General features: G+C 34.1%; 2 protein-coding genes across 2 annotated transcripts in view; one reads left to right on the top strand and one right to left on the bottom strand.

Moving 5' to 3' along the window:
* Window positions 1-3,565, top strand: part of LOC140744315 (uncharacterized) — a 176,534-nt gene extending 172,969 nt beyond the window's left edge. Inside the window, exon 6 of the mRNA XM_073075874.1 lies at window positions 225-3,565. Coding sequence (XP_072931975.1) covers window positions 225-534 — 310 coding nt within the window. The 3' untranslated portion in view covers window positions 535-3,565. The remainder of the gene's footprint in view (window positions 1-224) is intronic.
* A 17,559-nt stretch (window positions 3,566-21,124) lies between these two features.
* Window positions 21,125-26,902, bottom strand: LOC140744320 (28 kDa heat- and acid-stable phosphoprotein). The gene is made up of 6 exons (XM_073075880.1): window positions 26,727-26,902; window positions 26,513-26,603; window positions 25,597-25,702; window positions 24,801-24,928; window positions 22,874-23,059; window positions 21,125-22,180 (listed from the first exon to the last, which is right to left on the bottom strand). The coding sequence occupies exons 1-6, from the start codon at window positions 26,734-26,736 to the stop codon at window positions 22,177-22,179; spliced, it is 525 nt and encodes a 174-aa protein (XP_072931981.1). The 5' UTR covers window positions 26,737-26,902; the 3' UTR covers window positions 21,125-22,176.
* Window positions 26,903-27,225: the final 323 nt, after the last annotated feature.

The raw sequence follows: 27,225 nt of genomic DNA, 5'->3' as shown, positions 1-27,225 counted from the left end.
GGTTTAAACATAAGAACATTTATAACTTTATTCTGAGTGAGTGAGTGATGAAGTCAGGTCAGATCCCACACAATGCAATACAATTATTGAAAGTATTCACTATTCATACTCTGCGTAGGCATAATTGAAACATCCGCTGTCTTAAAGAGATCCGCTTTTGTCGTAGTGATTTTAATCTAATTGATTTAAGTTATTTATTAACAAAATTATATTTTATCCAACAGAGGATCGACCGGAGCGGCGTGGTGCGGTTCCGAGTACAGCGGTCCGCCGTCGTACCGGGCGCCGCGGGCCGACCCGCCGGTGCCCGTCACCGACAGCCTCCCGTCACTCACGCCCCTCGACCTCAAGTACGCCGAAGACACCATAGAAGTCCTCCCCACCCCTACAGAGCAGAAGGACCCGGACGAACACCTCGTCACGATAGTCCACACGGACGCTCAACCCGTCATCGTAACGGTGTCGGGATCCCCCGCACTCAACGACACCCACACACAACCGCCTTCCGAAATCGACATATTGGCGCACTTATAACGAGCGATACGCTTGTGATTTGGAACAACGATACCAATACACAAAGTAACGAACAACAGTGTCGGTGAAAAGTGGTTTAGACAGTTTAATTTGTAAATTGTAGGTATTTAAATTCAGTTTTTGGTACGGTCGAAATATGTGCAAAGGGTGCTGTGTAAGAGTGGGTACAACAAGCTTTATGGTCGATAGCAGACGTGCTACTTTTAGAACTGGCTTTCGATGATTTAGCTGCTTTTCAGCATCAAAGTGCAGCGATTAAACGTTATGCCGTAAACACGTTAGAACATTAGTTGCAGCTTCATTTGAATGCTCGATGCGAAAACGCGATACAGATTCAATTAAGTCGCCCAAACGCGCATTTTCGATCCGCGACAGAACGTGCAAGTCGTAATACGTCTTGCAGTTGCAATGCAATCACCAAAACGAATCGCCGATCCCAAAAGTAGCTTGTCTGCTAAAACCGTAATATAAAGAGAATGCAACAGACATCGCTACGCAATTCCTACGAATGAAATTACAGGCAAATTAAATAGCTTGGATTTCCAACCTTTTCGACTTTGCATTTCGGGGTATTCTCGCTAACGAGAACTGTTCAGTAATGAACTGCACTAAAATCTCTCTAGAAGCTTCCACTTTTAAAATTGGCTACATTTAATCCTTTGTATATATTTTATACTACCGAAACGGTGACGCGTACCTTATATTATTGTAGATAAGTATGTAAATACACTGACCCACACGAATGAGTTTGGTTTGCTTATTTTAACGTTAATTTTACAAAGTATGTGCCGTGTATATACGAGTATTACAAATATATTGTTAGTGAATATTGTAATCTTCAACAATTCTTTATTAACTGACGGACATATAAGCTGGGTAAATAATTATTGTCTTCCAAACCATGAAAAAATTCTAAGTCTATGTTCCAAACGAAACGGTAGAAGTATGAGGTATTTAAAATTGATGTTCTTTTTAAGTCTCATTTAGATTATCGGAACACCACAATACATAATATCAACGATAATGCGCCAAAGAGTACCGAATGTGTAAGCACATGAATACACATAATAATTTCATTCGCGCCAAAAAAAATACATAGCGACAAACATGCGAATATTCTTGGCGTTTACCGAATGCACAAGTCATTTACATACTACTAAGTGCGCCTATTCGTCGATACTTGACGAGTATTTAAATGGTGCATTAAAAATTATAAAATAGTACATTAGTGTAAATTTTATATTTTATATCATTTCAAAAGGTTTGAAAAACATTTATACATCGACACAGTTTATTGTCTGTCAGTTTATTAATTAAACCAAAACCTTCACCATAATGTACAACGTATGAACATAATTAATGTAATGCCAATGGTTGTTTCATATTTTGTAAATAAACTGCACCTTTGACGTTTTTATTACCGCCAGTGTGCTCAGAGTTGAATGTGTATCAATTACTTATATATGTGAATACCTCGATTTATCATTTTTATTGTAGTTATTTACCTACGGACGGCCATTATTTCGCATTATTGTTCCCGCGTACTATTTTATTTATTCTCTTAAATAAATTCTTCGCTAAAAATAGAGGCATTGTCTATTTTTGGGGCTTTTATGACGATACTGTTAGTACTATGGTATAAAACATGGTCACAAGTCATATGGAGTAATATGGACTGCATAGGCTATTGACTGCACTAAAAATTCAAGGACAAATTAAAAATAAAGAAATAATGTGACTAAAAAACTCAATTGTTAGTGAGCGACAAACCCTATGTAGAATATTTGAAAGATTTATAACAATGTTATAAAAATATTAACTTCTAAGCTGTATGTTATATTGACAAGAATTATCTATACAGATATTCTAATTACACTTTACACTACATATGGTATTGTATTAAAAGAACCCTTTATATTCAATCTTATAAAAATTACATATATACATGACTTCAAAACATTAAGGCAAATTCAATAATGAGAGCTCGCACAAATCCAAAAACGAAGTAATTTCTGAACTGAATTTAAAATCGCCTCAAAGTGGATCTATATTCAAGATCCTTTACATAATTACGAGTTTTAATGGACCTTTAATCAGCTTGAAATGGAATAGCTCTTTTTACCTTTAGCTGAACTATTTTAAGTTTTATTCTGATCAATGAGTTGAATTTAACCATTCAACAGTGATTTTTTGAGTGCGAGTGAATTCAATCTTTATTTCGAGGTATTTACTACGCTGTAACATAGTATTCTTAAAATGTGCTTCAAGATTAACCTCTGTAGTATTTTCAAAAAATCACAGACATCTTAGTTTTACAGTCACTTAACTCGTCTGTTTTTCTTCAAAAGGCTATTCTAATTATTTTATATTAATAATCTCAATCAGTTATATACTTTTTTATATTCTAATTTTCTGCTGAAAACCTACACAATATGTAGAGTTAGTTACTTTATGCTATACATCTGAATCTCATGAATAACTTTATCAGTACCGTCATACATTTTTTCGTTCAGTATTAAAAGTTTGAAGGTAAATTGGCTGTGACAGTCTGATGGACAGGGACTGATTCTATTAGTTCCGTTTCACGTGATATACATAATCTTAAAAAGGATATTTTCTACCACTGCTATTAAAAACGTCGCCAATATTTTTCAACTAATAAAATAATAATACACGCATGTACTAGCTTCTTCTATATATTTAATACGTTGGTCAAAAATGTATATAAACTGTTTGTCACATGCAGTATTACTAGTTATTTCATAACCTCTGATTTCTTGGTGGCAATTTTTAAGTACCCACAACTAAACTCATAGATTTACCTACTATGAATTCATCACTAAACCCTTTTCATTAAAATAAAGCAATTTAAACTATTATTATTTAAAAAAATATAAAAAAAATGATGTAAAGTTTGACTTAAGACGTTCAAGTTTAATTTTCTGAAATAGGAACTTAGGAACGCAACCATTATTAAATGTCTCAATTTTGGGTAATTTATTTTATAATTACAATGATGTAATAGCCATTTACTATCATCATCATTTACTATAGTATAACTTGTCCATAGGAACAACATTATTGCATATAACAAATATATTTTATCAAAAATGGGAGAATTATTGCGAACACTCGTAGAAGATCCAAAAACGCCTATACCTCCTAATCTTCTAAATTTGGTTGCATTATAATAATTTACTTTCAATTTCGCTAGTTACGTTTCATTGTACAGTTATGGTTTTGTAGATAGATATCTATTATCGTAATTAAAATGTTACTTGCAATTCACAGCTTTAAATATTTAATATTTATATTAAACTCTGACACAAACTGGTTTCTTGGTATAATTTATGCGATTCGAATAGTGAAGTATTACTATGCAATATAGATTATGATAAAAACTAATTCATAACCTAAAGTTGTATAATATACTGTTTATGTTTAAGAAAATGTAATAATACATGTAATTTACGCTGTAAATAATGTTATTTGTAATATAAGAATAATAAATAAAGATCTTTAGTGAAATATACTTGTTACTTTTATTTCCCATTTATCTTATGTACCCTTTTTAACATTTATTTAAGAAAAGAAATATACGAAATATAATTATACAATTTATTTCTGTTTCCATTTAGATTATTAACATTTTTGCTCCACTACGGAGGGTAGTTTTAGTGGATACTTTCTTCTTTAAAAAAAAACACTTTCTACACTCACAGCCCCACAGTAGGATTCCCTGTGTCATGGGTGCTATGGACACACACAGAGACAAATCGAACCCGGGACCCTCTGCGCGTCAGACCGGTATGGTGACCTACGCGGGTCAAACTTAAAATTTAAAGTTGATATTGAACGTTATTTTTAATAGATACGTAATAAGCAAGTACATCCAAAGGTACTATTACCTTTCGACGATTGGTACCTATTACCTTCACTGTATACCTTGATAGAGTATGCCTAATATAAAAAAAAATTAGACCTTTCGCATTCACGTTTTTACAGTTTGCATTCACTGAAAATAAAACAATAGAAATCCGTACATGTCGCTATTGTTATATCGAAACTATTTCCATCGTACAAAGAGCCCTAAAAAGCCCCAAAAAGAGCTAAATAACAATAACTTTCAATACGAGCGCTTTTAACGTACATACTCGAAGTTTCTATGACAACTGAACAAAGGCTGAAGAGTTGATGTTTGCTTTCCAAATTCAAATTGTACTTTTGACAAACGAATTGATTCCTTTGAAATCATCACATACCTATTGCTGTATTTTCACACGTATCGCATTACAATTATCCAATTAATTTCCTTGTCATATAAATTGTAATCAATATTAGGGAGGTACCACATGATCTACATTCAGCAACGATTGCTGGCGACAGTCGGCGACCTTTTGCGACGCTTAGCATGCTTCACCATGGTCGGACGCTGACGGCAGGCACTGCCAGTCGCAAAAAATCTCCAACTCCTATCGGCGTATCGCTCGTGTGCAAGCTTACGAAACGAATGTTTAGGTGGAAATATAATACAAGAAATATTTTGATGTGAAACATCTATAGCCGCACGTAAAACCGATTTCTGGCGTGGCGACGCTATACTATGGTATATATATACAGTCTATATGCAGTAGTGTGTACGGTGTGGCGACGCGTCGCCATGCGCAATCGAATTCAATAAATAGTCATCGTTATCTGGAAAAAAATCGTAATATTTTATTTTATCATTATGACATATTTAGTTCCTATCACAATATGTTCTTTTCTGCGTATTACTTTTACAAAATAATGTCGATGTTTCACATCTGCCAGGCGTCCCGTGACGGCTCACATTTTTTTATTCCTTTATACAACACAGATAAAAAATGTTAAACATTCTGATTCGAACCATTTATAGCCCGCCTAACATTCAGCCAAATAACATTTCCGAATGAAAATAAAATTAAATGTAGTTTTAGTTTACAATAGACCCTATACAAATTATTCCGTTTCAAATGTAAATTGAAACACTGTCTACCAATACTTGCTTTTAGCCATTCAACGTTGTAATAAATGCCTGTGTAAATTTACCTATGTAATTTTATTACAATAATATTATCATGATATTAATTATCGTGACATAATAAGTAGGTATAGTCCGCGTAAAACTGCTAGTCCGCTCTGAATATAGAAATGAATATACCGGCATACCAAATTGTCTGACTACACCTACTCGTAACAACTGCAGAGCGGACTAGCACTTTGGCGCTGACTACAACCATTACACCGACTTCTTCCTTTGTAAATTCGGTTAAGTAACTGCGCGTTGACTTCAAAATATGTAGACATAATCTCATAATACGACAATATACCGAACAATAACACTTATTCAAAAGGCATGTTTGAGTGAAATTAAACGAAGTACCCGCCACCGGATGTGGGACAAATTGTCCCATTCTAAATGTAAATCGAAACACTGGGGCCCGATTCCGGCGCAATTGTCCTCGGTAATTATATTGCAAAACAATTTCGACGCAATGCCAACGACTTTGGAAAATGAAAATGCGACCAGTTTAGTAATATTGTCACATAAAAGCGAGCAATTTGAATAAAATAAATGGAAACTATAAGGTTAATTTCCATCAACGTTTCGTTTTTACGGTTTTTTACTTTTTTTACATCCATACGTATAATATGGTACAGAATAATAACTAAATGGTACTTAAATATCATTAAATTTAATGGTGATATTGTACCGAGCAAAACTGTATAGGTACATTGTACCTACTTAGAATTTCTTACACTTCCTTACGGATGAGACAAAAGATAATAAAACGTGCTGAAAGGTATCACAAAAGATTCTTACTAAGCGCTCACTCTATAATTCATAGAAATAAAGCCAAAATATATTCTGCGCTATTATACGGGAACGTTCTCGGCTGAAACTTTTTAATATCACCGCCGCAAATATTTTTCTTTTGATTTAAAGACGACGTTCATGTCGTAAATTTAGTTCATAAATGCTCACTTACCTACCGCAGTTAATCGTAAAAATCTTGAGTAATATACAAACCTTTATGGGTAGATTTTTAAAGTTGTAATAACTTCATGAGCTATTTGATGTGCGTTTGGCACGGATGCAAAATCATATGAGACTTTTTTACACAAAATGCTTAGGTATACCTACTTACATAGATTAGATAACTGCGTTACTAATGTTCCCTTTTAATTACAATGTCAATATATTGGAGGTAGGTATAACATAAAAGAAAGAAGATCAAAATCGATTCCTAATATACGCGCTGCTTTTCTCTGAATTTTAATTTTTAATACAAATCTCGTGCTGACATGTTCTAGGTATTTAAGCTATTACAATCATAGGTAGATACGTATAGGTAGGTAATACATATATTTGGTTAACATAACAAGAAATTACAGTTGGAAAATGGCTAATAAAAATAGTATAAATTAATCATTTTAATCGTTACGGGCTATCTGTCTCAGGTCTAGTTTAGGTAAATCACCTAAATCATCCATGAGACTTAACATAAGATGAAAACACATACCCTCTGTAATATTTTTTTGCAAAACAAACAAGATTAAAAGCGACGTGTGAAGATCTATCATGCTCCACCGAGAACCAACTTCAAAACTAAGTAATGCGTGGGAACAGATTCGATTACGCGATACGCTTGATCGATGTGTGTGTGTGCTTTGCTCGGCCGCGAAATAAATTCTTTACATTTAGGCACCTACGTAGCCATTCAATATCCCTAATACGACGATTTGTACTAAAATTGTTTTATTGTGGATTTCTGATACGTACTCTGCTCTTATTATAGGTATTTTCTGTGTAAAATATACAGCCGTTATGATTATCTAACCGTTGTGATGAATTATGTTTCTTTGAGAATTTTATTTTCGATATGTAGCTAGGAGTTCTATTCATACTTATATAGGTATTTTGTTTGTACATCAAATTGTCTGATATTAAATTAATAAATTAGATACCTCCTTTTTTTAGAAGTAGCAAACAAGAATAAAGTCCCCCTTATGGCAAGTGACGAGTGCTGCCGTTGACATTTGTAACGAGCTCCACCGATCACAGATGATTTGTCACCCCTGCGGACTTAATTTTTTTTTTATAATATAAGAGTAGCAGACGAGCATGCAGTCCACCTGATGGTAAGTGACTACTGCCGCCCATGGACATCTGTAATCAACCCCAGATAGGATTAGATATGCCTACCTGAGGTCGGCCACAGACGCGCCGCTACCCCTGAGGACTAAGCTGGAACGCCTCGGAAAAGTCTGTCTCCCTTACCACACCCTTCAAACCGGAACACAGCAGTGCCTAACACTGCTGTTATTAGGTAGAAATAGGTGTGGCGGTGGTTCCGCCGGAGTCGAACCACGAAGGGTTCTACCACCTTCAGATGACCGCTTTATAATCTACCTATGTAAGTCATCATATATCTATGTATCTAAGTCAATCTACCCGAATAAAAAGCACACAATCTAGGTAATCCAGAGATAATTTTGTATGTGTTAAAGTAACAGCCCTAAAAAAAGACGTTTAAGGTAAAGTTATAGTCAATTTATAAATTATTTTCCTTCTTTGTTAATAAGAGCCCTAAGCGAAAAAAATCCTTTTGCGAGGTTACAGTAACACTTTTACGTATTTCATTTCTTAGTTAACGTGCTGAATTTTTATGCCTAAAATCGAACGTTCATTGGATTTAAAGCGTTGGCGTACAACACGAGCACAAAATGAAATACAATTTGGAAATTTTTCTAGTGCAAAGCATCCCCAGGGCACAGCGCGAATGTAAACGGGCTATGCATATTCGATACAATCCCATATCCGCCAGCGATCTAAGTTTACATCTAAATATTACATTGCATTCATACAACAATGTTTATGGCATCGAAATACATACCTAAGTTCTAGGTATTTATGTGCGGTGAAGCATTTTATAATATATAATATTATTTTTTATCATGTTAATTTTGATTATCAATGTGGAATTAATATTTAGATTAAAATATGGACGACTTCCGGTAGTACTTCAAACACTTTGTTAGTCATACCAAATAAATTATATAAATTATAATAATATTAAAATATTTATTCTAGTATTTTTAAAACAATATTTTCAATGTAATGTTATTTTATTAATAGTTAAATTATTGTGAATCACGTCACTTGTTATAACAAAACAAGTGATGTGAGAGGGTAGTTCATAGGCTGTTTGTCACTCGAGTAGTATTTAAGTCCACGCGCTGGTAGAGCGTGGTTCATTCACATTTAATCAGTCGTGTAAGCCGTTACTCTGCCCGAATTGTAAATAAAAGTGAATAAAAGTGATTCTCATATTAAAGTCGTTTCGTTCAGTTTATTAATAAAGTGCGGTAGTGGCATATCGCCGACATATTCCATATGGCTTATATAGTAGGTACATAGGTACCTAATTTAAATGAGCTGTAAGTGCCAACGCATTTGTGATCAACTAAGTTAGGCCTATGGCTGGGTATAAGTCTTTTATTGCAACTAAGAAGGTGGGAAAGGAATGCTATAGAGTAGAAGGATCTACTCTTCCACTCTACTTCAGTGGGGACTGGTGGGAAGTACCGATTGATAACCTATCCCTAACTGATCTTCTTGAACTATTGGTATGATCTCCGACAATAGTAAACAATTAGTGTACGGAAAACAGAAGCACGTATTCAATTACGCCCTTAGCGATTACCCATCTAATGACCGACAGTGGTAGACGTTGCTCAAATTTGTAAATCAGTTAGTTAGATTTAAATCGGGTAGTCCTCCTGTCCTATTTTGATAACAGATGTTTAAAATCTGCGAAAATCAACGCTATTTACCGCTATTACCCTAATTTGTAATTAATCAATAAATCAATACAATTATAGAAGTCAATTTCAATCTGCTTCTAATAGTAGAAATCTCGTCGAAATTGCTTGTTTACGTTAAGATTAAAAGATAAACCATGAGTCCTGTCTTTAATATTGTTCGCTAGTGATACAATATGTATTCGATGAATATTATAAATATACATCTTACGTAATCTAATTCAGGTAGGTACCAAGGTAACGGCCTAGTGCTCAAGTGGTCCCTGAGGTACAATGTACGCGGGAGCGTATCCGATACAGTGCTTGCTTCTGATCGAATCTTCAAGTTCCTCGCAAAATGCTATTGAAGCTGAAATTTATACTCGATAATAAGAAATTACCTGTTTCGATCATTTTTCATTAAATATATCTATAAAACCCTTTAATACAAGAAAATAATTTTACATTGTAAAAATTTCATATTCTATTCCATAAATCACTCTAATACCAGTTTTTTGCTAATTAGTTTATAAACTAACGCGCTTTTGCCCGCGGCTTCGCTCGCGTTACGAAGTAATATTTTCATCCCCTATTTTATCCCCTTGGGGGTAGAATTGATCAAAATCCTTTCTTAGCGGATGCCTACGTCATAACATCTACCTGCATGCCAAATTTCAGCCCGATTTCAGTGGTTTGGGCTGTGCGTTGATAGATCACTATGTCAGTCAGTCTCCTTTGAGTTATATATATTTAGAAGAAGATATACATCTTACGTAATCTAATTCAGGTAGGTACCAAGATAACGGCCTAGTGCTTAAGTGGTCCCTAAGGCACAATGTACGCGGGAGCGTATCCGATACAGTGCTTGCTTCTGATCGAATCTTCAAGTTCCTCGCAAAATGCTATTGAAGCTAAAATTTATACTCGATAATAAATATTTATATGTGTTTCATTATATTCTCTAGGCATTTTTTCATAAAAAAAATTAACTTTTTATATATTTTAAGATCCCATTAAAAGATCCTGACACCAATTTTCTGAGAAATAATTCCTAAGCTACGATTTTTTAAAAGTAGTTTTCTGTGAATTTAGATTCACTTTATGATACTCTACGTCATGGATACCACACAAATACCTACTACTACTACTAAGTGCATTTCTCACGGATACCACACAAATAAATACACAAATATCCAGATCCACAATAAAATTTAAATTTGTCACGAGGTGCTTCTAGTCGAGAATCGTACCCAGAACCTTTGCATAATAGATAGGATTGCTGTCAGGCGATTAGTAGCGTTTTGGCATATCCGATAAAATATTCACTTATTCTTGAAACAAACAATTTTTGTTCAATGTATATTATAAATATAAGTAATTCTATTTAATCTTCCAGTTATGGTTCCGCCTTAAGGTACTAAAGTAGTACCTAAGCGATCCCTAAGGCGCACTGAACGCGAGCGTATCCTATACAATCCTCGTTTTTTATTGAATCTTCGAGTTTACCGCATATTGAATCTAAATTCTATCTACCATGTTATATAATATAGGTATTTTTACACACTGCTGTTATAAGGCAGAAATAGGTGTGGCGGTGGTGACGCCGGAGTCAAACCACAAAGGGTTCTACCACCTTAGAACTATATAAATTAAGGAGCTTAAAACAAGAAAATACGTAGGTACCACCGTATATTAAGTAATTTTGAATTCGGGTAAATGGAATGTATGTTCTTAATATTATTTATTTGTGCTTGTACTGTATGTACCTACTTACTTGGACAAAACTATATCGACATAACACATACATAGAAAAATTGACATATTTTTAACTTTAGAAGGCAAAAAAATAGTTAAGATGACGGCCATTAAACTTCTGCCTACTCTTGGATCAAATCATGAAGTTGCTTATCTCAAAACCAAAAATATAATCTTATATATAACATTCTCGTGTCACTATTTTAATTACCGTACCTACTCCTCCGAAACGGCTTTACCGATGTTCACCAAATTTTATATGCATATTCAGTAGGTATTCTGAGAACCGGCTACTATCTATTTTTCATATCCCTAAGTGATAAGGGTTTTTCACCCTTAACATTTTTTTTTTATTTATACGGCAACACAACGTTTGCCGGGTCAGCTAGTGTTATATAAGTCCTTACTTATCAAGTACACATTATCCGTACGTTGAAATAAAAGCTAGTTTCATTTTCCAGGGGCGCTCGTATTGAACACTTGACGATTCTTGAGTTACAAAATAAAACGTCTTGTGGGTAAATCGCTATTCAGTGGAATCGACGAGGGAAACTGAAATGATTTATTGACTCCGCTACTGAAGATGTTTGACGCTGAGTAAGCACTGTTTACAGGCTCGTAGGTATTCTTATCGCATTAGAAAATGAGGTAAGCTACCGCCTACTTACCTACCCCCATTACCACAGAATTACAAGCAAGTTAGGTTACATATGACATGAACACCTTTAAATACATTTTAAAACAAGGAACGAAAGTTTGATCTAAGATCACAAGGAATCTAATTTTAAAATTGTATTATTTTGGGATAGTTTGTACTGCTGCGTTGTGTTATTTATGATTTAATAATGTCGTGTAGATAGTTTAATATAAGAAGTATTTATTTTATTAAGTAACAAAGAAAATTTAAGCAATTAAAATGAATATAAAAAAACTACGATACTAGTTTTAAGGATTTTTCTTAAATTAATGAATTTTTATTTTATTTTTTATTTTTATATAATACGGTTTTTCATTACTTCCTGCCGTTACAACTATCTCACGCTATAACCTATTGGTTATGAACGCAAAAAATAAATAGTTACTTAAAGCGCCTAAAGAAGCAAAGAGGGAAACCCAATAATTAATAAGAACTCCTGTATATCTCCAACTTAATAAACCCAACGAAATAAAACCAAATAATATGAAAGCGAGTGTTTTTCAGAGCAACGCCTACTTGTAACTTAGGGATGGCGATCTGAGATCGATTAATCGAAGAATCGATCTTTTGGACAGAAAAATCGCTTATTTTAATCTATCTCCAGTAATGGATCGATTCATTGAATCGACTTTTAATCCTAGAAAATCGAAAGTCGTCTTTTTCCAAGTTGGTTTAATATGTTATAGACATTTTTTCGCTCGTTTGGTCCTCGTGACCTTTTTTAGCTGAAAAAGATTGAAGATTGATTTTTGGAGAATCGATTCTTTGGGTCTCGATTTTTTTGTGAATCGATCTATTGCACTTTGATTCGAATCGATTTAAGAATCGATCTTTTTCGGAAGGAATCGCCATCCCTAACTTGTATCTCAGGAACTCGAGCGAGCGCCCGCCGGATAAATCGCTATTCAATGGAATCGATGAGGGGAACCGAGAGATGATTTATTGACTCGTCGTATCCTGAGACACTAATGGACGCCGAATGAGCGCTGCTTATAGATGTTGTTTTCTTCGCTGCGATGATTTGTGAAAATAAAGCAATTATGAATATTAATATCGTGTGATTATACAATTTTGTTATATTAAAAAAACCTTGCTAGGTATATCTTAAAAAGAAACACAATAAGAATGCTTAACGCAATGAAAAAATAACCCTTCCTTGACATTCGGGTAATAAGTTAAATGTTTTTCTTGCCATTTACTATTTTATTTAAGGTGGTAAATTGATGAACACCTTATTCACTTCAAAATATAAATTAAACAAAAGCTCGTAATAAAATAACGTCTCACATGTCATCTAATAAAACTACATTTGCTATTTTTGTAACATTTTTTGCCACATACAAAATAATATGTTAAACAAAAGACGAGAATTAGTATATTACATAACTTTGAAAATTGATTAAACTTAGTTTGATTCAAACCTTTTTGAAGGAAAAAATGGGGAGGCGTATCTCGAGATGAGACCGTAGCGTAAAACCACACTTTTATCTGAAAACAACATCTTTCTGACGCTTTTTTATTTCCTAACATATACGCATTGACACTCTACCAAATGAAAGTTTTATGAAGGTTTCTTGCGATGGAACGCCAGTACAAGTAGACAGAAAAAAGTATTTTACGAATATTGAAATATTCTTGACAGGCCTTCGAAATTACGTTACTTACTTAAGTTAGTCAAGTTACCATCAGGTGGGCTGTATTATATCGATTGCTACTTTTAGTACACCGAACATAATAATTAATTTAAAAAATCAAAAACCCGACTGACCCAAAAAGGCTGAAGTAGAATTTCCAAAAGCAGTGAAATAGGCATTTCATTATTTTTATCCAACAAGTCTGATACAAAATTTCATAGTGTTTGCTTCAAAATTGACGGTTGTTCAAATTAACTTTTAACCCTTAATTTACGCTCTACGGGGTTGACTTTTCGGATGGGGATAAATAAGTGCGTCCTTGTTCCTATCCAGAAAGCCAAATACAAAATTTTATAGTAGTTGCTTCAAAATTAAAGGATTTCAAAAAAACTGTTTTCCCCTTTTTTACCCTCTTAAGGGTAGAATTTACAAAAAGCCTTTCTTAGTGCTGATTCACGCTATATAGAGAACCTTTGTGTAAAATTTCAAAAGTGTAAGGTCCTTAGTTTAGGCTGTACGTTGATTTCTGAAAAATGAAAAAGTCATTTAGTTAGTCAGTCAGTCAGTCACCTTGCTGTTTTATATATATGCAAATATGTTTTTATAATCTTCGTTTAATTTCCTTTCATTTGATACCCTACTCGATAGGTTCTGTTAACTTTGTTTTTTACATGTCTTACTATTTCGCGCCAAAAATCCGCCATTTTGTTTTTTTTTAACTAACACCTATCTAAGGACACTCGGGTCATTGAGACAAATATAATGACACCTTAACTGTTAAAATTCATCCAGCCGTTTGTTAGATCGGATCAAATAAAGAAAGACAAACATACAAGATACGCGCGAAAAACATAACCCTTCCTTGGCAGTCGGGTAATAAAGAAAGACAAACATACAAGATACGCGCGAAAAACATAACCCTTCCTTGGCAGTCGGGTAAAAAGGAAAACAAAGTTTTTTTTGTTCTTTTTTTTATAATATAAGAGTAGCAGACGAACATGCAGTCCACGTGATGGTAAGTGGCGTGGCTACTGCCGCCCATGGACATCTGTAATCACCCCAGATAGGATTAGGTATTCCTACCTGAGATCGGCCACAGACGCGCCGCTACCCCTGAGGACTAAGCTGGAACGCCTCGGAAAAGTCTGTCTCCCTTACCACACCCTTCAAACCGGAACACAGCAGGGCTTAACACTGCTGTTATTAGTGTTGCTTGTTATGTGTGGTGGTGATGCCGCCGGAGACGAACCACAACGGGTTCTACCACCTTCAAAACTTTTTAAAGTCTTCAAATTAAGCAGAGTTACAGGCTAGATAAGTCAAATAGAACTCAGATTAGATATGAACTCGACTTGTATATCAATTACTTCTCAAACGGAACAAACAAGCTTTGGCGAAGATTCCCTAGTTGACTTCAATTAAAATGCTATCAAGACGTGAGATATTAGAGCGATGCATACCTAATAAGATATTCATAGACTACGAGTAGGTAGAGATTACATACGCATAATGTAACTGTCGTCTTATAATTACGTGAGTGTTGCCTGTGTGTTGTCTAACAACTAATGAAGGGAGAAAAGAAATTAGACTACCTAGTCTATGTATATATAATTTCTTTATTATATATACCTAGACTACCCAGTCTAGGTATATATAATTTCTTTTCTTTAGGAATAAAATAGCAGAATTAGAACTAACAGATAGGAATTAAATGGCAGAATGTATTATCATTTTGTAATGTTATTATCATTTTGTGGTGGTCGGAACAGGGACCTCAGCGTTATTTTTACATGTTTCATTGTATGGATGTTTTTGTATGTAAGTGAATAAAGCCGATATCTTTAAATAATAAGTCCTACCGAATCTAAAAGATGTCATATCTACACTAAATTAATGTTGGATTATTTTTTTCATAATTTTGTAAATTGCAAAAAAATTGGGAAAATGCTATCAAAGTATCTGGCAAGCCTCTAATTTGGGAATCCATGATAGAATGAATCTATCTCAGTCAGCAAGGTAATTGAGACGTAGGCACATTACACATTCATGAGGATTGATACGAGAGGGAAGTGTTTATTAGCGAAGCAATACAAATTACAATGTATGAGTATGCGTTGCTTATTTATATTTCAAAATTAAGTTTTATTACTAAGAACTTTTTTACTTTTTAAAGATTAAGTAGCAAACGAGCATGCAGTCTAGTAAGTGGTCCCTACCGCTCATAGACATCTTTAACCTTCATCTTTATGAAGGTGATAGAACCCTTTGTGGTTCGACTCCGGCGGCACCACCGCCACACCTATTTCTACCTAATAACAGCAGCGTTAGGCGCTGCTGTGTTCCGGTTTGAAGGGTGTGGTAAGGGAGACAGACTTTTCCGAGGCGTTTCAGCTTAGTCCTCAGGGGTAGCGGCGCATCTGTGGCCGACCTCAGGTAGGAATATCTAATCCTATCTGGGGTTGATTACAGATATCCATGGGCGGCAGTAGCCACTTATCATCAGGTGGACTGCATGCTCGTCTGCTACTCTTATATTATAAGAAAAACCTATTTAATATAATTAAGTAGAACAAGGGTTCTACCTGATGTCTATCATAAATGCGTTGATAATTCTGAGGACTAATAGTCGCATCATATCATCACTTGAAAGGCTAAAAGTACATAAAGGGATCGCTTTGCGTGTTAGACTTTTAGCTTTCCAGTGACGATATTCATATAAGTTAGCTGGCATCCACATCGCTCTACCAAAAGGCAGAAATAGAATAGCGGTGGCACTTCCCCGGTAGAATAATGGTTCTAATACCTTTCAACCTTAACCTTCTTTATATCTACCTGTATCAAGGAATTTGGCATTTTATCCTTTATTGTACTAAGGTCGTTTGGAATGACATAATTATATCAAACGACATTTAACCATGACATTATAAATGTTTTTGAAGCCAATTTACGCTATAAAATTAAAAGTACCACAGACCACAGCTCTGACATTTGCAGGGATAAAAATATCCATCTCGCTTGATACTCCTAAATCCCTATCCAACCCTGACCTTTAAAGGGTGATTATAAAATTAGCAGAGTGACATTTACGAAGGTCTACAATAACACACAAACCATGTAACCTATATAGGTGTTATTATTAACAAATAGTCCCCGATACTAACGTAGTAATCCCTATTTGTATTGTTGGTAAGGTTTTGACAACATTCATTGTACTTATAGATATACTACTAATAACGTCTTTATTAGTGGTATAAATATGATTGTACTATAATACAAATAATTCTAATCTTTATATGAAAATACTAATGTCCATCTTGGCGACCGCCTCCGACGCTCAGCGACAGTCGGCGGTGGTCGTCGGGCTGTCGCTAGTACCTATATAAGAGCTTTAAGACATAACAGTTGAAAAACATTTTTTACTTGTTTTAATAACAATATACTTTTTGTGTCGCGTTGACGAGCCTAAGCGTTATCAATTTAAAAATCCTCAAATTTTCTCTAATAATTATTGAATTTTGACCATAAACTATATTTATGTGTACACTAGTATCTAATTACAATGAAACCTTTGCCTGTGCAGTAAAAAATGAAATCCTGTTTTTTATTTCATAATATTGTACAATCATGCGTTATCTACACTAATATTATAAAGAGGAAACTTTGTTTGTTTGTTTGATTGTAATGAATAGGCTCAAAAACTACTGGACCGATTTTAAAAATTCTTTCACCATTCGAAAGCTACATTATCCACGAGTAACATAGGCTATATTTTATATGAAATATATTTGATAAATATATTTTTAGGCGGTACAAAGTTTGCCGGGTCAGCTAGTAACAAATAAGCTTACGAAATTAGAGAAAAGCCATAAGGTATTATCAAATCCTAGTTAGACACTTCAATGTTTTATGCAGATTTTGTTTTATGCAGATATCGATATATCATCTTAAATAGTAGCATTAGTAGCATTATAAATAAAGCAACACTTATTCGCCCTTTCAACACATTAGCATATACGGTGGTGCGTGGCTCGCGGCACACGCGACCACGAATCGGTCTCGAGGTCGGAAAGGTGCGTAAAATATAAATCAGCGGCCGTGATTTAGGTGAAACCTCCCGGAAAGTTTTAATTCTGTAATTCTGTTTGGTCCGCGCACTGGGCCGTTTAATTTATTTATTAATGCATAGGCGGACTGAGTCATTAATTGTTAAACGAACAATTAGAGGCTCGATGTTAGCACTCAATTGGGGGCGCAATTAGATAGGTATTTTCTTCACGTAAAATATTTTAGTTAAGATGTTATTTGATGCTAACTGTTTTTATGGAATCTGAAAAATATGTCCACGTTAACACCATTTAGAAACCATTCAAAGCACGCAAACATAAGAAAGATTTAATGCTATTCGTGTTGACTTAATTGTACTTAAATAAAATGTCAATTAAAATAAAATACAAAAGCTCTATTTAAGTAAATTGAGAATCTGCAGAGTCTTATTATAACGTTTACCTACTTATTAAGGATTTCCATTTCTTAAGGTTGATTGATCTGCACAAACGCAATTAGTGTGGAGATACCATCTCCACACATGTTTATCGATAAAGCTTTCAGAAATTAATTATCTTATAATACACTTATCCACTATAGCATCTGTAGTGGAAATTAATTATGTAATATTAAACTTCATAAGTGGTTTTAATAACAATATAATTCACAATAGTATTCAGTATTACGAAAGAAAATATATTTTTGTCTAATCTAAATATATATAACTCAAAGATGATGAACTGACATAGTGATCTATCAACGCACAGCCCAAACCACTGTACGGATCGGGCTGAAATTTGGCATGCAGGTAGATGTTATGACGTAGCCATCCGCTAAGAAAGGATGTTGATCAATTCTACCCCCAAGGGGATAAAATAGGGGATGAAAATATTACTTCGTAACGCGAGCGAAGCCGTGGGCAAAAGCTCGTAGATCCATAAATGTAAAAGCGATTTGCGTTCAATATTGTTAAGCGGAAATAACCTTGTATTAGTTATACTTTGCGTACGGTGTACTTTTATTATATTCAAGTTCTAGTCGTCCAAGCACAGCCGGCAGGGAATGTATGTTAAATTAGCATAGTTTGACGGTGCGCCGCAGGCAGAAACGAGCTAGATGTAATGAGAATTTACAGCCTTTACGGCTGCCGACCGCATTCAGACATTTAAGCGTAGATGCTCTATATAAAATATCTAGCCCTCGTTCAAAGTTGAACTGGTAGCTGGAAACTGCCCAAATATATTCTAATAACACTATATCCCGGTTGCAGAGTTCTGCTCTGTTCCAAATTCAGCCGGGACATTAAAATAGCTAAACTAAAGTGCAACAGAGCAGAAAGTTCCGGCAAATGTTGGTCCAAAAAGCGAAAGCCTAGTATAGTGATTAATTGAATGACTCAAAACTGAATATAGCAAAAACTGAACTCTTTGCACAACGAACTGCGACAATATCTGTTCGGAAAAAAGCGCCAACGGTCACATATTTTATTTCACGATTCAAAGCCGAATGAATCGAATGTTGGCACAATTTAGTTTGAATTCGCCGTCGGATGTTCGCTCGTCCCAACCACAACTTTTAGATAAAAATCTTTTAAGGCTTGCGTTTTTTCGCAAAAGTCCTCTCGAAGTGTACTTAAGGCTTTTTTATCTTGATTTACCTAAACTATTTTTACCTCTATTAAATATATACCTACCTATACCTACATTATAGCTATTTACATGACTTTAGTTATGAAAAAATGAGACGTGTCTATTTTAAGACATACATAATCTGCAAAATTATAGGTTTACTTAGCTTAGCTACTGAAAATAACATTAACATCACCTGAAATTTACTAAAATACCCGTATGAGTCATTAAACACGATGTCCGAAGTATTTAGGGTTAATTTCAACGTTACCGGCCGATTTTCACATGTAGCTGGGTTCACAAAGTCACAAAGACCTTTATGTATGCGCATATTAAATAAACGACACCACATCCGTGTCAGAGGGAAATTTGAACGAAAGCGACGACGCGCGAAATTTTGTTAATATGCTTAGTGTTGGAAGCCAAGATTTTTCGAAATTAAAATACGTCATTGTTATGTGCAGAATGGACGGATAAATTAAATTACGTAAAATGAGAAATAGACATTGCTGTAGTGCATTAGGGCTATCAGTACACTTACACTGAATAATCTAACTTGTTAACTTGTTTACTCACTACGTAGTAGAAGTACTACAATTAGGTAGGGGTAGGGGAGAGTTGTGACAATTTTCACTTTAAGGGGCATATCTCGCTAAAAAAACATTTTACAATTATGACTTTTGTGAGTCAATATATTATCATTACCTTTTTAAAACAATTATCAAAATTTATCAAAATATTACTGTTTTTGAGAAATTCAACAAAAAAAAGACAACTCCATCTGTAACAATTCTCCTATCACCGAGGTAAGTTGTGACTACAACTGTTGTAGGTAGGGAGAAATCGTCTTTGTCACAACTCTCCTCTATCACAACTCTTCTAGGTCTCCCCTACCTACCTACTGTAAATTACTTAAAATTATCACCTAAACACACATTCTTAGCCGCGTATAAATATTAGATTATTAAAAACTTACATTTATCCACGTCGCCGCCGCGCCGGAGAAAGTCACGGCGTCGGAAAACTTGCATCACGGCGCCGTGACGTAGGTTTGTGTTTTCGCCCGCAGTATTTTCATGGAAGTTATTCTGTGATAACAAATTAACAATAGAAATATTGAAAACAGAATTCGATAACTTTTGCAATAAATTTCATTGCTTTATTGAGTTTGAATAATTAAAACTAGAAAATCATAAACGTGTTTAAATCATAAAGGTACTTACCAGAGGCGTAGCGTGCCGGTCACAATCTACCACCAAAATAGTTTTTGTATGAAAAGTTTATAGCCGAACTTCACGAAGACTCGCTAATATTTAGGAATCCTTTATCTCGGATGGCGGAATGCGGCAGTAAATCGAAGATTTATGGCAAAACTTCGAAAATTTCGGCTTAGCAATGAATCAAAATGTCTTTGTGAATTCCTTTAATAACGATTGTAGGTATATTAATTAATACACTCAATTATACGAGGTAACCTAATTATGTACAATATTGGGTAGTGATAATAATTAATTAGGCTGAAAGGCAAAAATCGAAAGCCGTAAAACACTATAAATATATATATATATATTTATTTTGTAATTTACTACCCACGGAACAAGAAGCAATTTTTTCTTGTTCAATGTTACTACCCCACTAGCACCATGGTATGTGTCTTATCTAATATAATAAAATATATAATAATACTAAATTGACAAAAATATTTTTAAGGATCATATTTTCAAGTTCAAGTATTAATAATTTCTGTTAGCGCCCTGCTAATAGATGGCGCTGTTAGCATTTAAACAGATCTTGATGTAGATGGCGACAATATCAATTCGGACATCAAAAGATTCCAAATTACCACAAAAATGAGTTAAGCAAATACTCGTCAAATTGCAATATCGCATGTGGGACAGTTCAAAAACGTTGTTACAAATATATATTTAATGTTCAAAAGGTAATCTGGTTCACTTAAATCTGTGGGCGATCTTCTTTTAAAACCTTTTAAATAAAACAAATCCAGATGAATTTAATTTTTTATTGTACAGATACACATTCGCATATAAAAATTGTCTAGTGAGACTATCTAACAATTAGACCTAAGCATTTCAAATACAGTCAGAGATCCGATGATAATGAAAACGATCTGCAGTTGTTTTGTCAAAAGAAAAATATTTTTATAATCTCAGTAAATTACAATAAGGATTTTTTTATATAATGTAAGGAACTGCAGTCTACGGACATTCTACTCAACACATATATTAAATTATGCGAAAACAGTTCTATAATTGAACATTTCAGATGAAATAGAATTACAATATAATAAAATAACTTTTAAATACAATAAAACGTCAACTACTTATAGCATTTATTTAGAACACATTCATATAATATAACTTGAATTTATTTATAAAATAGTTTTACGACATCATTATTAGAGTTAGTTTCATATTACAAATTCCCAACAATATTATTTTTATGCACATCTACGCACTAAACACATGCTGTGTATAAATTAAATTGTTAGTTTCCATAATCACTTTCAATATAAAAATATTGATATAATAAAGAATTGACTACTTTTGCGCAAAACAATGTACAAATTACAACAATATAATTAAACAGCTTTCATATTGCCTATAAAGCGTTATGTTAAAAACAAGTGAAATGTGAACAAAATAATATATAGTGTATATTGTAAAATTAATAAGTGTACATTGAAAACCAACTAATTGATATAGATCGCCAGTGTTTTGAGCACCCAGACATGCTACTGTTACTCCGAATTGTGTGCTATTCATCAAATTTATTTAGAAAATAATTAATCTAGTACATTTAACAAATATTACACACACCCCAATTGTCACATATTTGCATATCCCGAAGAGGATTAAAACATTTAAACTGACATCAGTGCTTAGTCTTGAATAATATGCCGTCATAAAAAATGTATATATGCTATTATGCTGTTCCTTTGTTAGAATTGATGGTTCATCTCAACATTGAATGGATCAGTGGTATTGCGAGCTTGTGAAGTATCACGGTGTTCCCATTCATCTATTGTCCGAGTATTAGTCTACCTGAAAAGGTACATAAAAGAAAATTTTGTTACTTATGTTCATTACATATTTTATTTAAATTGAGACAATTTAAAAATATTTATGATGAAATCGAATATAATCTGGTGACCACTTTTCATCAGGTGGATTGCATGCTAATTGTACTACTATTTCATAAATAATTTATATTAAATGAGTTTTTAAGAATAAACTCCTTAATATCATTCTGTTTTCATATTCTTCTTAAAAATACCCTTTCATTTGATAACCACATCATGGCTTGCATGAGAATTAATTGGCCTGTCACCTTAATGATGCATCCGCCATATTGAATTAAGAACAACATCACTAAATTTATTATGTATTGTCATCCAAAATATGTGCAAACTTTTCAATATTTCAACTCAATTTAGGTTCAAAATTCAGTAGCAAGATTTCCCTCACATGCAAATAAACAAAAGCTAGACCCTTTCTACACTCACAACCCCATCTAAGGATTCCATGTCATGGTAACCATGCACACTCATAAAGGAATACACAACGACACACGAATATACATTCAATCCGATCCAGAACAGATTTCTATATTCATCATTCAGATATCTGTCCGGAAATCAAACTGGCAACATTCTTCGCATCGGACCGGCACTCTGCTACATGGCGCATCACTCACAACTTAAATAAGAACTTATAAAAACACTCAATTCTCCCTACCTCTTCTTAGGCACCTCGTCTTTCGCCTTCTTCTCCATCTCCCTCCGCTTGGCCGCCTCCTCCCGCTGCTGGCGGATGATGGCGAGGCGGGCCAGGTCCGCGCGGGCCTGGTCCGTCTTGCCTTCCGCGTGAGCTTTCTGGTACGCTGCCGCTGCGCGCTGACGTTCTATTTCTTCGCGTTCACGCCTAGAAATACGAACATATAATGGGTAATAATAATTCGCCAAGTACGAGTCGAACTCGAACATGGACGCCTCCGTACAACCAAATTTTCATTATTTTTTACTTACTTTTATTCATTTTATTATTTTCAACAATACTTAGTTATGTATCACAAAAAGAGATGGCGTTGGGGTGATGACCAATGATACGTAAACAACGTATAATAAAATAAAATTAACTATATTAAAATATGTTTTATGGTTCTTATTTGTATTTATAGTAATTGTTTTAATTAATTTTGTAATTAATAGTAACGGATTGTAAAAATTTCAACCGTCTGCCTAGTACGGTTTAACAGTTAGATCGAAAAATGACGAAATATACCGGTTTGTTGTTTAGAGAACCCTTTTAATATTCAACTTTATTTTATTTTTAGTATTTGTTGTTATAGCGGCCACCGTTATGCATCCTCTGTAAAAATTTCATGTGTCTATTTATTTCGGTTCTGGAGATATAGCCCTGTGACAGACGGACAGATAGCAAAGTCTTACTAATAGGGTTCCATTTTTACCCTTTGGGTATTGTGCCCTAAAACGCAGTGATAGCCTTATGGTTAAGAAACTCGGCCTCTCGAACGAGGGGCCCGAGGTTCAAATCCCAGGCATGCACCTGTGATTTTTCAAAGTTATGTGCGTATTAGAAATTAATTATCACTTGCTTAAAACCGTGAAGGACCAGAAACATTGTGAGGAAACCTGCATACCTGAGATTTATATAAAACAATCTCAAAAGGTTTGTGAAGTCTACCAATATGGACTTGGCTAGCGAGGTGGACTATGGCCTAATCCTTCTCATTCTGAGAGAAGACCCACATGCCCAGAAGTGGGACAATAATGTATGACGAATGGGTAATATAAATCAGTGTTATCGATGTAATAATTGGCCAAGTCGAGTCAAACTCGCGCATGGAGGCTTCCATACCACCAAATGTTCATTATTTTTTATTTTTAGTATTTTTCGTTATAGCAGCCACTATTGTATATATTCTGTGAAGAGATAGAGCACTATGGCAGATAGACAGACAGCGCTTAGTAATAGAATTCTGTTTTTAACCTTTGGGTACATAACTCTTTGTAATAACGTAATAACTAAATGAAACAGAGTATTCGAAAATAAGAACTAAAACAGCAAAATTCCATTAAAAAAAACAATTTGATCTTGATTTACAATTTACGTATAAACTACCATAACACTAAAGCTGTTTATGTGTCTGTAAACCAAGATTGTAATTGATTTATTGATTGTAATTGTAAATCAAGATTGTAATTTACAGATTAACTGCCTTAGTGTTAAGGCAGTTTATCCGTAACTTGTAAATCAAGCTGCACACATGGAAACTTACCAATAAAATATGTAGTCAAAACAACAAACAAAACAAACGCTTTCTACACTCACAGCCCCACACTAGGATTCCCTGTATCGTGGGTGCCATGGACACACACATAGACTAAAACACAAACACCCAGACCCAGAAACAGAAATCTAAATTCATCATTTAGATATCCGTCTGGCCGGGGATCGAACCCGGGACCCTCTGCGTGTCAGACCGGTATGGTGACCGCTCCGCCACGCTGGTCGTCATATGTGAATTGACTCCAGAACAATTACTCATCTATTAATCTCATATTGCCCAATACTACTTTTTACAAATCAACACATTGTTTTATAGTGAAATACGAATTTTAGAATAAATAATAATTAGTACCTTGAGAGCTGTGGTTTTTCTCCTTCACCTAGGTTATTCAAGTTGGATAACTTTTTATTTTTCTTGACTACTCGGTTGGGATTTTCTACTTCTATAAGGCCGGACACACCCTTAGCTTTCGTTGGATGCTGGAAAAAAGTGTGATATGTTACACTAAGTGTCTTTATAAAAGAATTTAATAACCACTGCAATTTTAAGAAGTAAGTAGATATTATAGTGCAGATCAGGCCATTAGGTGTCCAAAAGTAAAAAGTTATTTCTGACTTACTAACATGCATCAACTGCCTATATCATTTTTTGAATACCTTTAGCATGAACTATTCAGGTAGGTGGAAACATTGAGCTTGCAAAATGTATTAATTCGATTTATTTTTTATAACACAGGAGTAGCAGATCACCTGATGAGAAGTTGCTACTGCCTCCCATGGACATCCATAATCAACTTCAGATAGGATTAAATTTCTTCCTGAGTTTGGCCACAGATGCATCACTACCCCTGAGATCTTAGCTGGAACACCTTATAAATGTTTCCATTACTAAACCCTTAAAACTTAACACTGCTGTTTTTAGGCAGAAATAGGTGTAACAGTCGTGCCATCAGATTCAAACCACAAAAAGTTCGACCCCAGCGGGCAGACAATTCATAGTGGTAAGCATATGGATTAATTACTTAGTCATTTAAATATTTTATAAATATTGTACTTCATAAGAGTTGATCTAAGAATTGTTGGTTAGTAGTCACATCAAGACATTAGAGAAAGAAGTATTGTTCAACATAAATAACAAATATATTTACATCATCATCAGAATCACTCTCTTCACTACCGCTACCAGATGCATTGGACTTTTTGTCTTCAGTCTCCTCCTCGCTAGAACTCTCACCCTCATGCTCCTTTCTCCATCTGAAAATTATATAAAAAATAAAATTAAAAACAGATCTATAATGAATACATTACCTTTTTATTAAATACATATTGTTTTCTTATATAATTGTTATTTTATATATACTATATTTTATATGTAATATAGGAGTAGCAGACGTTCATGCAGTTCACCAGGTAAGTGGCTACCGGCGGCCATTACATCTATATTCAACGCCAGATAGAATTAGAGTCCTACTTGAGGTTTATCATAGATTAAGTTAGAAAACGGCTGACTATTGAGTTAGAGTGCCTTAGATAAGTATGTCTCTCTTACTATACTTTTCTAACTGGGACACTGCTGTTATAAAAAGAAAAAGGTGTGGCAGCATTGCTTCTAATGTCGACCCACAAAAGTGGTAGAACCAAAACCAAATTTATAAGTCAAAAGTAAACACTAATGCAAATGAAAATACACTATCAGTATACATCAAGTATAATTTTGATTTTTATGCATTCAATGACAAATTGAAAAAAAAAATACTCCACTTGCACTGGTTGCATCAGCCATTTTTTGTATGTATGAATGTAGCAAATATATTAACAAGTGTTTTGAAACATTAATAAACGTAGTAGATGACATGTAATCTTAGGGCGAATGTAAATTATTTATATTATACCGGTTTAAATGTTATATATTAGAAATAAATAAGACATTAGTACTATTATTGTGAATATAGACAGAACTGTATACGTTTATGTTAGAATTGCGATGAATTATACATGAGTAGTGTTTTGTAGCAATGTTATTTATTAATTGTATATGAAGAATAAAGAAATGTATGACTTTACTTTTGTTTTTTCTCCTCCTGTTTTCTCTGCTCCTCTAATTCTTCGGGGCTGGTGAATTTGCGGTTGCGTCCCTTATGATTCGTATATTTACCTGTAATATTGAAGTCATGTTACAACTGAATCAGGTTAAGTAATAACAAAAAGCACACTCCCAATAACATTGGTCGACATTGAAATAGAACAAAGTGTGGTTTGGACATCTAATACAACTTACCACGTGGCATGTTTGCAGATTTTACGTATTAATATAAGTGATTTTAAATTGAATATTGAATTGTTTTTGTATCAAACAAATGCTGGAAATGTTACTCGGCAAAATAAAATTCGATAAATTTAGCTTTGACGTTTGTTAGGGAAACGAATCACGTTCCACAGATGACTAAACAGGATTAGCCGGAAGTAACAGAATTTGTGGTTATAGACTATAAATATTAACATAAAGGTAGAAACACACTAACAACTCTATCTTGTTTTAAAGTATAATAAAATACATTTAATATTACAAATACCTGTATAAATATATAATCAGAATATATTATATGTATATATAAACGGAAATATGTTTCATATTGCCATATTTTTACCATTCGTCAATCATGACGATTGACTATCTTCTGTAGTCTATGATTCTTCTTGGGTAGAAAGAATAAACGGTCAAAAACATAGAATCTAAGTCAGTTACATCTTCTTATAAAAAGTATAATCATTTTGCC

This window comes from Epargyreus clarus, unplaced genomic scaffold (genome assembly GCF_041222505.1).
Source record: "Epargyreus clarus isolate Ecla_fem2 unplaced genomic scaffold, WU_Ecla_fem_2.2 ptg000008l, whole genome shotgun sequence".
NCBI classification, from domain to species: domain Eukaryota; kingdom Metazoa; phylum Arthropoda; class Insecta; order Lepidoptera; family Hesperiidae; genus Epargyreus; species Epargyreus clarus.
This window is presented reverse-complemented; position numbering and strand designations above follow the sequence as displayed.